The 15,760-nt window shown below is 38.5% G+C and overlaps 1 protein-coding gene across 25 annotated transcripts in view; it reads right to left on the bottom strand.

The window, feature by feature from the left end:
* LOC105481485 (mono-ADP ribosylhydrolase 2) overlaps window positions 1-15,760 on the bottom strand; it is a 2,105,812-nt gene that overhangs the window by 1,089,718 nt on the left and 1,000,334 nt on the right. For 2 of the 25 annotated variants that reach the window (XM_071080876.1, XM_071080877.1), the window contains exon 1: window positions 11,297-14,585. The exons of 18 other annotated variants lie outside the window; for them this stretch is intronic. Coding sequence is in view for 2 of the 7 variants with exons in the window: in XM_071080870.1 (XP_070936971.1) it covers window positions 10,375-10,435 (61 nt within the window). In the remaining 5 variants the exon portion in view is untranslated. Of the gene's footprint in view, window positions 1-10,374; window positions 10,476-11,296; window positions 14,586-15,760 lie in introns of those variants that run through there. 5 more of the 25 variants (XM_071080870.1, XM_071080871.1, XM_071080880.1 and 2 more) reach the window with 5 other exon arrangements.

Genomic DNA, 15,760 nt, shown 5'->3' with positions numbered 1-15,760 from the left:
AGAAGAAAAGGAAGAAGACGAAGAAGAAAAGAAGAAGAGGAGGCATCTTTCTTATAGATTTTTATTTGCTTGGTATTCCCATGCATGTTACAGCATAACTTTCCATGTATATATATATATCTATAGAGAGAGAGAGCGAGCGCAAAACCCTGTCTCAGAAACAAAACAAATATAACTATATATATAAATACTATAAACATAACTATATATATACATAACTATATATAGATATAGATATAGATATAGTGTTCATCTATAGCTACTTGAGAGGCTGAGATAGGAGGATCACTTGAGTCCAGGAGGTCAAGGCTGCAGTGAGCTATGATTGAGCCAGTGCACTCCAGCCTGAGTGACAGCGTGAGATTCTGTCTCTAAAAAAAATGTCAAATTGAGGGACATTGTACAGAAATAACTGAGGAGTACTCTTCAAAAGTGCCAAGTTACAAAAGCTAAGAAAAGACTGAGAACCAGTTATAGGCTGGAAGAGATTAAGAACACATAAATGTATTGTGAGATCCTGAATAGGATCCTGGAACAACAACAACAAAAAAAAGGTCACTAGCTGGGTGTGGTGGCACACGCCTGTAATCCTAGCTACTCGGGAGGCCGAGGTGGGAGAATCGCTTGAACCTGGGAAGCAGAGGTTGCAGTGAGCCAAGATGGCACCACTGCACTCCAGTCTGAGTGACAGAGAGAGACTCCATCTCAAAAACAAACAAACAAACAAACAAACAAAAAGGTTAGCAGAAAAATTGGCAAAATTCAAATAAGGTCTGAAGTTTAGTTATTGATATTGTGTAATTGTTAATTTCTTGTTCTTGATAATTGTCATATGGTTTTCTAACATATTACCATTAGAAGGAATGGGATGAGAGAGGTATATATTTTTTTAAACCCTTTGAATTATTTTTGCAACTTTTCTGTAAGTCTAAAAATTCAAAATAATATATTTTCAAAATGGGAAAGAATGTGTGTCTCAGAATCATTTAAACACCTAACTTAGGCCAGTGCAGTGACTCTCACCTGTAATCCTTACCCTTTGGGAGGCTGAGGTGGGATGGGGAGTTGAGGGGCGGTAGGTGCGATCGTTTGAGCCCAGGAGGTCTAGGCTGCAGTGAGCTGTGATTGTGCCATTGCACTCCAGCCTGGGTGACAGAGCAAAACCCTGTCTCAAAAACAAAACAAAAAAAACCCCAAAAACCCATAACTTAGAATTCTATAAAATGATATAATGTTCGTGTATTTGAATAATTTATTCATTATTTGAGGAACAGCATGGTATGGTAGAAAGTGCCCTGGAATGGGCATTAAATCCTTGAGTTCTATTTTGATTCTGACTAAATTCAAAGAATATATTCTATAATTCCTCAAAATAATCACTCTGGTTCTCAACTTCTTCAGTCTGTAAAATGAGATTTTGGGACTAAATGGTGTTTAAGGGCCATTTTAACTCTATTATTCTCAGTGTCTCTATTAATAACTCATCAGAATATGTAAGATAGTGCTACCTTTACCTAAAATCATCAAAATGGCCAGAGCTATTAATATTTTTTGCAATGTTGCATACATGCCTACACACACACATTTCCACAACACAGATTTCTCTCTCTATATGAGTGCAGAATAAGCTACATCATAGTGAAACCCATGTCTACCCTGTGTTCACTGAGTGCTTAATTTATCCTTAGCACATAAAGATGCCAGGTGTTATTAGTGTGAAATAAAACTCAGCAGTTTTAGCAAGACTAGCACTGTTCCTAACCACTCTCTCAGAAAAAGAACCATGTGGGCAGAAATGTGTGGTGAGCGGAGATATATATTTTAATCGCTGTTCACCCTTACCATAGTCCCAATTTCTAGTCCTCAGTCAGTCTGTATTAATCGATAAAAAAGAAGTCACTAAAAAAGTGTGTAGATGGTATCACAGAAGAAGCCCCCCTTCCAAAGGGGAAAAAAAAAAAATCCCACGTATAAGATGCTTTTCTATATTTGATGTGGAATTCTACCCCTAGAAATAACGACAAACCAGAAACCTGTTCTCCTCCTGAATTCGTTAGCAGAGAGAAGATAATGACAGGACTTTAAAAGTATCATAGTGGGATCTAGGCTGAGAATTGATCTTTCTAATAAAACTCTTTGTGAAAAAGGCACACAATATAGTGGATGCATTGCAGCATATTAATCCTCCATATAATAAAAGAAAAAAACACACAAAAACCATCTTTGTCATTATTGTCTACAGCACAGATATGCTATGGAAGCTGACCAAGAAGGGGATATAGTGGAAACACTAAGTCATTATATTTCAAAACAAGATACACATCACAGACCTCCCCCTGGGAAGTCTACACACAGGCTGGTGTGGGAGCTTTCTGCTGCGGGAACATTCTCCACCTTCTCTCCCAGTGACATGACAAAGCATCCAGGGAGTGGTAGATCCGATGATGCTCATTTCAACATGTGCTGAATAATGAAGGGTGCGAACTGGTTGAGGAGGGAAGAAGAAAGTTTCCCAGCCAAGGGTGTGGAGAAGAGCCAAAGGGCTGTAGAGGGATTAGACAGATTGATGTATAAATTGAGGGGTTGATTTAAACTGAATCAGGAATATGAGGAAAGAATGAGTTGACCCCTTGACTTTTGACCCCTTCTGGGATTCTCTTGCTGTTAGTCTGTTTGGGAAGAGAACTTTTACAGGAGGCATTCCCTTGGGTGGGACCAGGAAGACTCCCCATGAGTAAACCAATGAGACAGTGTTTTCTGAGTCCTTCTCACTGAAGGTGGGGCTGCTGACAAGTGTCTAGACTGATCTAGGCCTGAGGCTACCTCTTGTGGTAAATCGGTTATTACAGACGGGTTTTCTAAAGTTGTGGCCTTTTAGAAGCCAGCCAAAGAGCTGGAGGGTCTATCCTAGCTGTGGATTCCCACTAGTGGGTTAGTCATCCATCCTGCCAAAACCAACCAGGCGATGGAACAGTGCTTACAAAGAGGATTCTTGCTGCTACATGTTGCGAAACAATACTGCTCAAGAAGGCCACACGTTGCACAACTCTAGGGGGCATTGTTCACATTGCTTCTGTGTGGACGCCGTCCCATCCCTAGAGTAGTACATCTTTATGGCATTGCAATTCAAGGCATTTTATCCCCTTGTGTTCCAGCCTATGTGTGTTCTGGGTTTTTGTTGGTTGGTTTGCTTGTATGTGGGGAGGGAGGGAAAAAGAAGAAATAAAGGTGGTGGTACAGAAGGCTGGATGGGAAAGAGGAGCTGGCAGGAATGGTGGAAAGAATTCAGGGGTGGCTGGGCGCGGTGGCTCATGCCTGTAATCCCAGCACTTTGGGAAGCTGAGGTGTGTGGATCACCTGAGGTCAAGAGTTCAAGACAATCCTGACCAACATGGCGAAACTCGTCTCTACTAAAAATACAAAATTAGCCAGGCACGGTGGCACATGCCTGTTATCCTAGCTACTCAGGAGGCTGAGGCAGCAGAATCTCTTGAACCCGAGAGGTGGAGGTTGCAGTAAGCTGAGATTGCACTACTGCAGTGCAGCCTGGGCAACAAGAGTGAAACTCCGTGTCAAACAAACAAACAAACAAACAAAGAATTCAGGGGCACCAGAAGAATCACTGCTAAAAATTCTTATATACTTTTCACCTTTTGAATTTTTACATGTTGCAAGCAACTATTTAGATAAATAAAGACCACTTAGAGGGCAACTAGGTCAACACCTACATATTCAGTCTCAGTTTGGCGGGGCTTGAAATGAAGAAGAGAATCATTTTGCAATGTTCTTAGGTGTAGTCCCCAGACTAGTGGCATCAACAACCTGGGAGTGTGTTAGAAATGCAAATTCTCAGGTCCCACCCCAAACTTACCTGATCTGAAATCTAAGGGTGGGGTCCAACAATCTATGTTTTAACAAGCCCTATAGGTGACTCTGATGCATGCTTAAATGTGAGAACTATTGCTGTTTAGAATAAGCATGGAAAAATTAGGAGAAATGGCCAACGGGGCAAAGCTTGAGGTTTTTGATTAGAAGTAGGTTGCATACTGATTTGGGGTACCTGAGGTATACAGTCTGGACATGGGGAACATGCAAGAGTAGAACTGGGCTAATCAGCAGATCTTTCAGAAGCTCTAAGGGTGAATGCAGTGCCAAAGAAAACAACCTTGGCCCTTGGACAGGAATAAGCCTGGATGGGAGTGCCAGGATTTGTTTTAAAAATGCAAATCTTGGTGCCTCCATTTAAACTAGAGTAGAATCTGCCAGTTCAACCCTTTGTCTTTTCATCTATCTTTGGACAAGAAGAAGAAATCTGAAGGGAAAGGAAACATTCTTATTTGTATGTTTGAAAAACTGAGGTCAGGAGATCGAGACCATCCTGGCTAACACGGTGAAACCCCGTCTCTACTAAAAAATACAAAAAACTAGCCGGGCGAGGTGGCGGGCATCTGTAGTCCCAGTCACTTGGGAGGCTGAGGCAGGAGAATGGTGTGAACCCGGGAGGCGGAGCTTGCAGTGAGCTGAGATCTGGCCACTGCACTCCAGCCTGGGCAACAGAGTGAGACTCCGTCTCCAAAAAAAAAAAAAAAACTGGACCTTTCTGGAAATTGTCCTGAGTCAATGTCAAGAAGCTCTCACTCTTAAAAGATAGTCCTAGTTATTTATAAACCATCCCCTTACATTTCTGATGTCATTTGTAGAAAAATGCTCATTAATACTACATACATTTGTTGTATCCTTTGCATTCTGACTGATGGGAGTGTGGAAATACAAAAGGTGATACATACACATTAGAAATAGACAAACGTAAGTGAGTGAATTCAACTTCAACGAGAGAATCCAAAGAGGTCTAGTTAGTCCAAAGCCACTTTGTGGAATTCAGTTTAAGACTGGATAAGCCTTGCAAATAGCACTAGACAAGAGTGAAAATTATTAGGTTGGTGCAAAAGTAATTGTGGTTTTTGCCATTGCCTTTAATGGCAAAAACCGCAATTACTTTTGCACCAACCTAATAGAATATGGTCAGAGAAAAGCAAAGGAAGAGCCAACATAACTTTTACTATTAAAAAAATTGAAAATAAAACTTTAATGATGATTGATATTAGATGCGTAGTGCAATAAAATTACACACCAAAGTAAAAAATAATAAGGATGGAGATATTAAGTAGATGACAAATCCAATGCTCCAAAAACAAAACAATTAAAAAAAAATTATTTCTATGTAAAACCATAGCCAGAGAAGTGCTATACACTGGTTCTGTCCCACAGTATAGAGATGGCAAATCCCTGGCATACTTGTTATTCCTGCCTATTTCCAGCCTGGGGCAGACATCACTATCAGCACTGCACTCCTCCCTGCTGAGCCCAGACTAAGCCTCAGAGTTCTCAACAGAAACAGCCATCAGCCATTAGCAATCGATCAGAGCTGCTATTTTGCCATCTATGACTCTCTGGAATGGGCTGTGGCTGGTGAACTGGTCCTACTCCCAGCTCTGCCTCTCATCACTTTGCCACTAGAAGCCTCTTCCATACAATGCTCCAAAGTGTGCCTGTTCTTATTAGTACTCGCTATTATAATTCTAGAACAGACCAAGAAGTAATTCTGTGAAACGTGTTTTCTTTTCATCTCCTTTTCAGTATTACACATACATAAACACATTTCCAACTTCCACAAATGTGGGGAAAATCAATGTTTCTAAAACTATAAAAAAAAAAACAGAACTAAGAAATTACGAAAATGAATGGCATATATATAGATCATATAAATGTATCCTAAAATGTGAGGTATTTAAAAGTGGTCCAAGTTCTTTTTTACATTAAAGAAGTTAAACTAAAAAAAATTTGTGTGCTCACTTCAGCAGCACATATACTAAAAAAAAATCATTGATAATGTGTTTTTAATGTATAATTTAAAAAAAAATCAGCCTCTGAATTTATGAGTATTATTGCTTATTGTCAAAAATAAGTACAAATAAAGTAACATGTAATTAGCTTAGAGGAAAATATCAACTAAATAATAGCGCAGGCAGGAAATATCTTGAAGGCGGCATGTGACTGAAGTCTGAGAAAAACTGTTACATAAACGTGTATTCATGTAGTGAGTCTCACCTAATTTCACTGCTGATTTACTACGTCATCAGAAGCGTGTGCCAACTGCCTAGCAAAACACCACTAACATCTCCAACTGCCCCCTAATGAAATGTGAAGTTACGCTTGTCCTCTAGCAATTGTCTAACATTAAAATTTTATGATTTAAAAACAACTTACTCATGACCTTAGCCAAGATTCAAGAGGGAGAAAAGCCTAGCCCTTTGTCTGGCTTACAATCTATAATTAACATGGTTATGTCCTCAGTCACAACTAACTAGTATCACCCCCAATTAACTTCCAAGGTAGTTTTTTAATTAGCACCAACAATTCAAATTACTAAAAAAACAACAGCACAGGGTGACATGGTAATAGGACTGCTTCTAGGAGTATTAATTTACTCTGACAACTGACAAGAAAAAAATTCTAAGGAAAACAAAAATTCCATTCTATTTTATCTTTGCCACTTATAATATGTTCTCACCTTAAAGAGCTAATTTAGTTCACGTGTTTAGAGAAGCCATTTTTACTATCCCATATCCAAATGATGTTGATTTTTTTCTATTTTAGAATAATACCAAGTTTATATTTGTCAGAAGCATTTGTCATTGAGTGGTGAATTACATTGCAAGAGATGTCATAAGCAGCAGTTTGTCACCACCTGCCATGTTAAATAAACCTCAGAGGTAAGCACTAGGTTATAGGGCGAGGAAACAAGGCTTTTTCCCCTTCTTCCTTAAACCATGCACTAAGTTGTACAAGTAAATGCTAGCCTAGGTTTTTCATTTTAGTACTAGGTTGAAAACAATGAGAGGTAATGTAAATCAATAAAAATTTCACATAAATTACTGAATTACTAAAAAAAAACCCAAAAACCAGCTAAAAGCTGCATTTCAGCTAAACAGTAAGAATTCTTTCTTTTCAGAAAAAACGATTGAAAAATAAAATGTCTAGGACTCTAAACATGGTTAATCTCATAAAATGTCCAGGTAAATGTGTGAAATAGTGGCTGTGGGTCCTTCTTCTTCCCTGAGATTCCTTTCTTGTATTTATCCCAGATGAACTCCTTTTCTTCCCCCTCTCTCCTTCAGCTAAGAGTGTAGTCTATAGTTTTGGGGCCCCAAGCTCAGGCATTGATACAAATATAAAAGAAATCATAATGCATTGCAGTTGCAGGGCTCGGGGTTGGGGAGCGCTGGTTGCAGAGTTAGAAACTACAAGACAAAAAGCAATAAACTCAAAATGGTGAAATTTCAGGGCAGTAGTGGGGGAAGGGTGAACACTGGTAGATGCAGTGCAGAATGAATTCACGAGATTCAGAAATGCTTCTTGGCCACATAGGCCTGGGAGAAGAAAAGCATGCCTTCTATCTTGGATATATCATGAATACACACTTGATGGCAAACACATCACAATATACAATAACACTAACTTGTGTGGAGGGCAATGAGGTGTGTAGACCCTGGAACGTTAAGCATGGAGAGGAAGAGAGGGGCAAAACTGATGGAAATTATAACTATAGCTATATACAGCATATATATATGTGTAATGGAATTGATATACATATATAAATTATATATATAATACATATAATTTATATATGTATATTAAAATATATATATTTAAATATATATATAATTTCACTTCCATTTTACAGATTAGAAAGGAAGTTTTATCATATTCAAGTTCACCCAGATGACTACAAGTCCCAGCCTTTTTCCATTTTACTACAATTAGTTTTTCCAAAGATTCATAAGTAGATCCAACAAATGTGGTGTTTAAATACATCTTGTATCAACAAATTCCATTTGATAACCAAAGATGGCCAGGTTTAGCATTTAAACCAAAAAGAAATGACCACTCTGTGAATTCCAACCAAAGGGATTATGAAGAATAGTTTATAAGCTGTCCCAGGTATTGATTTTCATTTAGAAAGTTTGTTTTCACACATCAATAGCATTATTATAAACTTGTTTTAACACCAATCTATACTTAAGGTGTCTCACATAACAACACAGAAAAAAAAAATATCTATTTACTGCATTAGAACACCAAGGACTTCAGTATTTGCATATCTCCTAAGAGTTAGAAATCAAATGGGTTAACAATCAAACTGAAGAAGTGCTGGTGAAATACATTCTAAACGAACGCTCACTCATCCTAACATGGAGACTAAGGGCTGTTTCTACCGGTTCTCCATTCTATTGTCAGATACATGGTAGGCAGTAATTCTGCTTATGAATTGGCTAACAAGAGAGTTCAGTGAACTAACATCAAATACTTTTTAAGACCCCAATTTGCAATTTTTAAAACCAGAAGTAACAATAAGTCCTTTAGAAATCAAAAGGGAATGTTGGCCTCAGAATGCCTTATGTTCAAGACTTGCTAGCTATTTTCTTGACAGAATTCTGTGTGACAGACACAACTACACATCTGATGGGTCAGAACACTCTATTTCTTTTTAACTTTTTTAAACAATGAATACAACTTGCTCTTTAAGGTCACGACTTTATGGGAGACAGGAACCTTTCACACTTTATGGAAAGGTCAAAGCTATCCTAAAAATGGCCAATGAACCCAATACATTTTTGACTCAGAGGTTCAATTTATCTGCATTTCATCATCTCATTTTAAAATAAGATGACCAGGCTCTTATTTTTCAGGTCTATTATTTGTTAGATATCAGTAAAGAATCTTGCTTTTTACTGAAAGTCTGACACATACCACTGTATACTGTGTCTTCTCCTTGTAAAAAGCATATTCAATTTCTCCCTCTTTTCTTAAAAATAGAAGTAGTTTTTGGCTCTGTTCTTTCTTGCTCCTTGTCTCTCTCCACATCTTTAAAGAACAGAACTGCTTCCTTTTCCCTGCCTTAAATAAATATGCAATGAGTATACTTTCTATTGTTTTTGGAGAATGTCATGTTCCTTTAAAAAGGATAATTTTAGATATTGAATATTTTACTTCCCTCTTTGTGAAGACTTAAGATTTTTAAAAACTACTTTCAGGTGAGCAACTTACAGTATAAAAACTAACGCGCATATATATATATATATATATTCTGAAAAAATATATTTCCACCGATGAAATATGATGATAGAAATATCACAAATACTGTAGAACTCAGCTAAATAAAGATTATAAAAGTAAGCAAGAAAACTTTTTAATCAATACTAATGTGAGTTGCTAATGAGTTATGTGGCTTGCTTTTGAAGGAAGACAGTACTGGGATTAGTTACTTAAATATTAATAAGTTGTTCCCTGCATAAGGTCAACTAAGGAAGAAAGCAAGTTCAGGAAACATAACCACAATCCAAAATCTCATCTTCAAATAAACTGAAAATATAATATTCAAGACCTCGTTCTGAGCATAGATGTTAACATTTCAAATACATCAGAACACAGTTTTAATAACAGATCTAAGCTGTATTTCCTTTGAACTATTAGATGGCAACATTATACCCACATTCTTTACACTTGACCATGAACTCCAACTCCTGTAATTAAACAGCATCAGGCCAATGTGAGACATGCTCAGCAAGGGGTGGGAACCAGGAAGCTGAATTTCCATTTTCCTTTATCTGTATTTTACAAAATCATGCAAATTCCATGCACAATTAGTTAGAATTAGAGCTGTAATCTGAGAGCTTGATGACAGAGCAAAATTAACTTGAAACAAAGAAAAATAGTAATTTGTGAAAATCATGCCCACTGGTAAGTTACAGTCACAGGGAAGGGCAAGATGGTATGGGAGAGGCCTCTGGGATCAGGAATGCATTTCCAAGCAAATCTTATTTCCCCACAACAGCTATTTTAAGTGATGAGTAATAGGCTCTGGAAAAAAAAAAAAAAATGGAGAAGCCGCCCTGAAGGGGAGGAAGGACACTTTATCCTCTGTCATGGAAAAATCACAGGAGGAAAGATGGGGGAAGATAAGAGACACTGAGTGATGGAGGCAGGGTAACTCATGTCACATGGCTTCCTTCCTTTCAGGAAGGCCAAAGAGGTTATCTTTTAAGCATGGAGGATTGTCAGAGTTTCATGAACTTGAAAAATATAGGAATAGTTTGAAACAACTGCAACGGAGGAGTGGGTTGCTGGGTTACTTTATTCACATTATCTGGGTTTGTCTTGTCCAGTCTCTGGGGCCAGTGATGCCCTCGGAGTCCTACAGCAGTGCATCCAAAGCTTAATAGGGGTAACAAATATGTGGTACAGGTGCCACCACTCTTCTCTAACTTCATGACTATGACAGACATTATTATCAAGCACAACATCCTTTCTCACTTAGCTGATATGGAGCCTCAGAATCCTCCTCAACAGAATGCTCCGAGAAGCCATTATTCATTGATCAGAGGAGGTGTTTGAGATGGGATCTAGTCACCATGCTTGAGTAAAAAAAAAAAAAAAAACTTGAGTAAAACACAAGTCTTGCTGTGTACTTGGCTTACTCATAACCAGCTTCCTGCATTTACATCCATGGCCAGTTACCTACTTGCTACCCCAGTTCTATAAGAACTGGATTTTTTGTTCCTCAAATTCAATAGCATTATGTATGGGGATCTGACACCTGCTCCCAAACTTCTAAACAGAAACCATACATTCAGGGCTGGCTCATTCATGAACACTACAGACCACTGTAGTAAGCCACAGCTCTAACCCTCAATCCCCCAATCCATTTCCTCAATACTCATTCCCAACTGACTGACTGCGAGGCAAGAGAGAAATCTGATGATTGTTGGTAGTGAGTGGGCTGCCTTGGTTCTCGACATATTAAGCTCCGTACTGAAAGAAGATACACTTGAAGTATCTCACCCCTCTAATTCTAAATTTGCAATTCCCTAGTGATTTTGCATAAAAAGCCAGATCTCATAGGCCAGTAAGTCCTCAACCAATCAAGCAACAAAGAAGCTTTTTAACGACTTCTAAGTTTGAAGACTGTAACAGCAGGTCATCCTGACCTCAAGTCTTTTCACTAAAATATTCTCCCTAAAACAGGCCCTGCGACATCTCAGAGGCCCAGGAAATAACTAGGAATGTCAGAGGCCTACTCTCCCAAAATTTCATGTTTTCTCTTAAATGGAGACACTGAAGTCCAAGAGGCAGTCCAGGAATAAGCTCGAAACTAGGATATTATTTCCCTGAAGTTTCTGTGCACCAAGCATTTATCTTCCTCTGAAGCAATGAACCTAACAAAACAAAATAATACCTAATGTGGGCTTGCCTGTGTCTCTAAGTCTTGCCGGTTCATTGCTGAGACCAGGTCCTTGTTCTTTCAGAGGTTATTCTTACTTTGATAAAATATTCTAGAATCCCTATGTTTATGTCCTGCCAAGTCCCATGACATCATAGATTTAATTGTTTCCTCTCAATCCTGTGATTCTAATTCGGTCATTCCCTTAGACCCAGGCAAGACTTCCATGTCCCACAATAGAAGAGATCTGTGGAAGAATCATCTCTCTTGAACCTAAGATGTATAATGTGGTGCCCTAATGAACAACCAGTGTCTGCAAGACAGCATGAGTCTGAAAACCCCAGGGTGAACCATTCTAGTAACCTAGAATGACAGAACTCAGCCAGTATGGCACACATCCTAGGAGCCATCTGTCCTAATCAGACCCTGTCTCTTCAACCTGGCCCCACGTTTTCAAGAATTAGATGCTTCAGAAGTTAAAACACTAGGAGCCTGTATGTCTCTCACTGCCAAATGATCAGCTGAGGTGACAGCATAGACAACCCTAGAGATAGTCAAGAAGTGACAATAAGTGCATACATATTCTAAAAAAAATATTGTATTTGCCCTGACATGCACTTGAGCTGAAATCACAACTTGACCACAGACTAACTCTGTGACGTTCATCAAGTTTTTTGGTTTCTTTGAGCTTCAGTTAAACAAAGATGAAGTGGAAATAATAATAAAAATATAATAGGGTTTATGTACAGGTTAGAGATAAGATACATTAAGTGCTGGTCAAGAGTGTCAAATGACAGACACTCTTAACAATGATGCCCATTATATCAGTCTTGTGCCAAAGTGCAAAATTAAAATATAAACATATTTGAAGCACAATGCTTGTCACATAGTAGGCGCTCAAACATACGGAAAGAAAACCATGAATGCATAAATAAGTCAGTTCATGTTTGCTTCCATGAGTATGAGAATATTTTCCAAAAGGAGCCTAATTCACCAGGCAATCAGATTGGACAAGTGTCTGCATTACTTTTTATTAACTGATAGCTTGATGTTTCAATTGAAACAAGTAGTGACCTGAAATCACATTATAAATTATGTCTGAGAATCCATCAAATCCACTTAAACTGTGATTTTTGACCTGCAAGTCACATTTGAACATTTATAGCCAATTCAATACTAAAACTCTGCCTCTGAAGGGGAGAATTTGTTCTTCAGAAAGATGACGCTTTGCAATTGCTAAAATAACACACTTATTTTAAAGACGAATTTCTTACACTAAATGTTAATGTATCATTCCTATGCTGAACTTAATTAGAATTAAATATTTCAAACTTAGATATATGAAGATTATCTTTTAAAGTCCCCTTTTTAGGTCACTTACATTTTTGTTCTACAAAGAAAAAAAAATCTTTCTGGAACTAAAGTGAACATTTTGGTCTTGGTTAAATGTATGGCTGGGGGCAGAGAAAAGCCAAATCACTAAAGCATAATTCTGATGGTTGGACTTATTGCTGCGTGGATATCTAAGTGAAAAGTGTACATATTTTCTAAAAATAACTGACTCTTAACCTTTCATTTCAGAATATCTCAGAATGGAGGAGAGAACACTTCCCCACCTGGATAGTTCTATCTACTCATATATGTGAAAGGACAATACTGATTATACACACAATTTGCTTTGTGATAATGTCAACCTGTTTTGCAGGCTCCTAAAAGGCAGGCATGCTCCACTGGCATGATTATAATTTGATTCAGATGATCCAGGCTTCAAACCCTAGTTTGGTTACTTAGTGAAAGTCCTGTATTAGGCTAGGCACTTGACATAGCCTTTGTCTCCTAAAATTTTCCCTAGGTACAAGTTACTCATTGTCCCGTCTGCCACCTACCCTGCCTCTGCCCCACCACTGATTCTCTGTAATTCTCTGCCCTGCTCTTGGCCCAGGGAGGCCTATTTTAGAGCTTGCAGCACCACAGGTTTGGTAGACAGAGGGCACCAGCAAAAGACCAGAAGACAGATGGGTCTGTGTCACCACTAGAATGGCTGGAAAGAGTCAGAGTTGCTGCATGTGCACCTTTGCCACCTCACTTCTCAGGCCGTAAACTCCTAGGGAAGATGAAAGGAAATGTTGCAGGTGAAGAACTTAGCAGTGGTCTGTCACAATCAATAAGTGATAGATGCCACCCACTGTTAAAGCCAAAATAAGCAAATGGTATTTGAGGAGGGTCCACAGCTAGTTAAGGATTTGATTAGAATATGTGTCACCAAGGTGAAGGCAGCTGTCTCAGTTAAGTGTGAAGAAATGAAAATATTTAGTTCACAGCCATTCCCCACTCCCATCAAGTATTTGTGCATGGCCTGCTTAGCCTTCCCAAAACCTTCCTCTGACAAAATCTAGGGAAAAGGATTCTAGAGTGAAACAGAAATCTCCACTCCTCAAAGGAGCTGCAATCAGCTGGTGGTGGCACAGAGGATGTGATATTTGCTCTGTGCCAAAGGAAGGCAGAATTGAGGCAGCTGATGACAGTCCTCTGATTCTTTGGAGGGGAAAGAGTTGCTCTGGAGCAGGCCAGTGAGCTGCTCCTTGAAAGTTAAGGATGTGAAAAACAAGATAGAAAGTTTTTGTGGGTTGTTGAATGGTAGATGTAAACAAATACAGGACTTCCTATTTTTGTTGCACTTGATAAACACTGGACCAGCACTGACCTACCAGGATTGTGGCTGTAGAAGCATTGCCCAAGGTTGAAGGATGCAATCCCACAACTGATCCTTCACTCTGGTCCATGACCGAACTGCAATCCTCACCTGCCCAAAGAAATAGTCTGGAGTCTGAATGTCTTATGTCAGTGGTTGTTCTGCGGTTTTAGGGCCAGCAGCATTAGCATTCCCTGGGAGCTTGCTAGAAATGAAAAATCCAGATTTTCTGAGTCAGAACTCTGCAGGGTGGGGGGTAGGCCATCTGTGTTTTAATAAGCCCGACAGGTGATTCTGATGCACATTCAAATTTAAGCCCCATTGTCTTAGCACAAATGCCTTAGCACCAATATTATTACTATTAGTTACCATGTGTTTACCACTTATTATGAATCAATCATCTTGCTAAATCCTTTACTTGAATTATCACATTTATTTTTTACAACGCCCTTGTGAGGTAGGTACTGCTGTTGCCTCCATGTATGGAAGGTAAGCTGAGGTTCAGCTATTTTGCAGAGCATACACAAGGGCCTGTGGCCAACGCCGGAGTCAGAAATGGATTCATGCTGGTCTTCCCAATGTTCTGAATCACTTCACTTTGCTGTTCTGCTTCTATAACAAAGCCAGAAACATCGTTATAGAGCAAAACGCACTTTTCAAAGAGGTACCTTTGTTAAAAGATGTGAGCCTTTTCTGTAAGACAACTTTGACTGTCCCCAGCTTGCTCGGCGAATCTGTGAGCTGTCCTAACAGGAAACTCCTCCAGTTCTAAGACATGCCCTACTCTCAGAGAAGCACAAAGGGATATTTAGGAGATAAGAAATGGGCTGAGTCAAGGATCCGACAGCCAGGTATCCCACCATCTGGAAGGGATCAAACTCACACAGGTTTGGAGTTGCCCAAATAAATTTCCTTTGTGTCTCCACCAAAATATATATGTGTATGTGTACACGCACACATACACCTCACATGCATAGCAAAATATACACTGTCCATACTTTCATCAGCCACTGGGGGAGAATACAAAATTGAATCTACTTCTTCCCTCCACCAAAAGTAAATCACACTGAAAGTGAATTCAAAGACATAAACTTTACAAAGGCATATCCACGAATTCCTACATGGAGTGTGCTATTGCCTGCCACTAGGAAGCACCTGTGTTCTTTTCTCTCAACTGATAAACTAATGTTTATTTTTACCTGGAAGAAAAGAAAATCAACAGATGTTGACCTTATAATAATTAGTTGCATATTCTTATATTTTTATTTCAGTACACAAAACATCTCAACATAAATAAAATCCTGCTTCAAAAATTATATGCTCTCATATTTGTGCAACACCAAGCAGAGCAAAAGTAAAAGAAAGAAAAAGATTAATATTTATCTATATTTACTTTTATCTGCAATTAATTCACCTGATAATGCCACTTGCATTTTATTTAAATACAACACGTTGAAAAAATTTTAAGTGCAATTTTTTTCTGAAATATATCATTTAAAAAATACATATATGTATTGGTATTTAGATGTAGATATGTGATAGAAATAGATAGTGATCAACAAAAAATATTCTAAATAAACATACTTTGAGAATTTGCTTACTTGGAAAAAGATTAATTTACATTTATTCCACAACGTTCGCTAAGTTTCCATTTTATACAATTTTTTTTTTTTTTTTTTTTTTTTTAAGACAAGAGTTTCGCTCTTGTCGCCCAGGCTGGAGTGCAATGGCGCAATCTTGGCTTGCTGCAACCTCCCCCTCCTAGGCTCAAGCAGTTCTCCTGCCTC

The sequence above is a fragment of the Macaca nemestrina genome, chromosome 15 (genome assembly GCF_043159975.1).
Source record: "Macaca nemestrina isolate mMacNem1 chromosome 15, mMacNem.hap1, whole genome shotgun sequence".
Lineage (NCBI taxonomy): Eukaryota > Metazoa > Chordata > Mammalia > Primates > Cercopithecidae > Macaca > Macaca nemestrina.
This window is presented reverse-complemented; position numbering and strand designations above follow the sequence as displayed.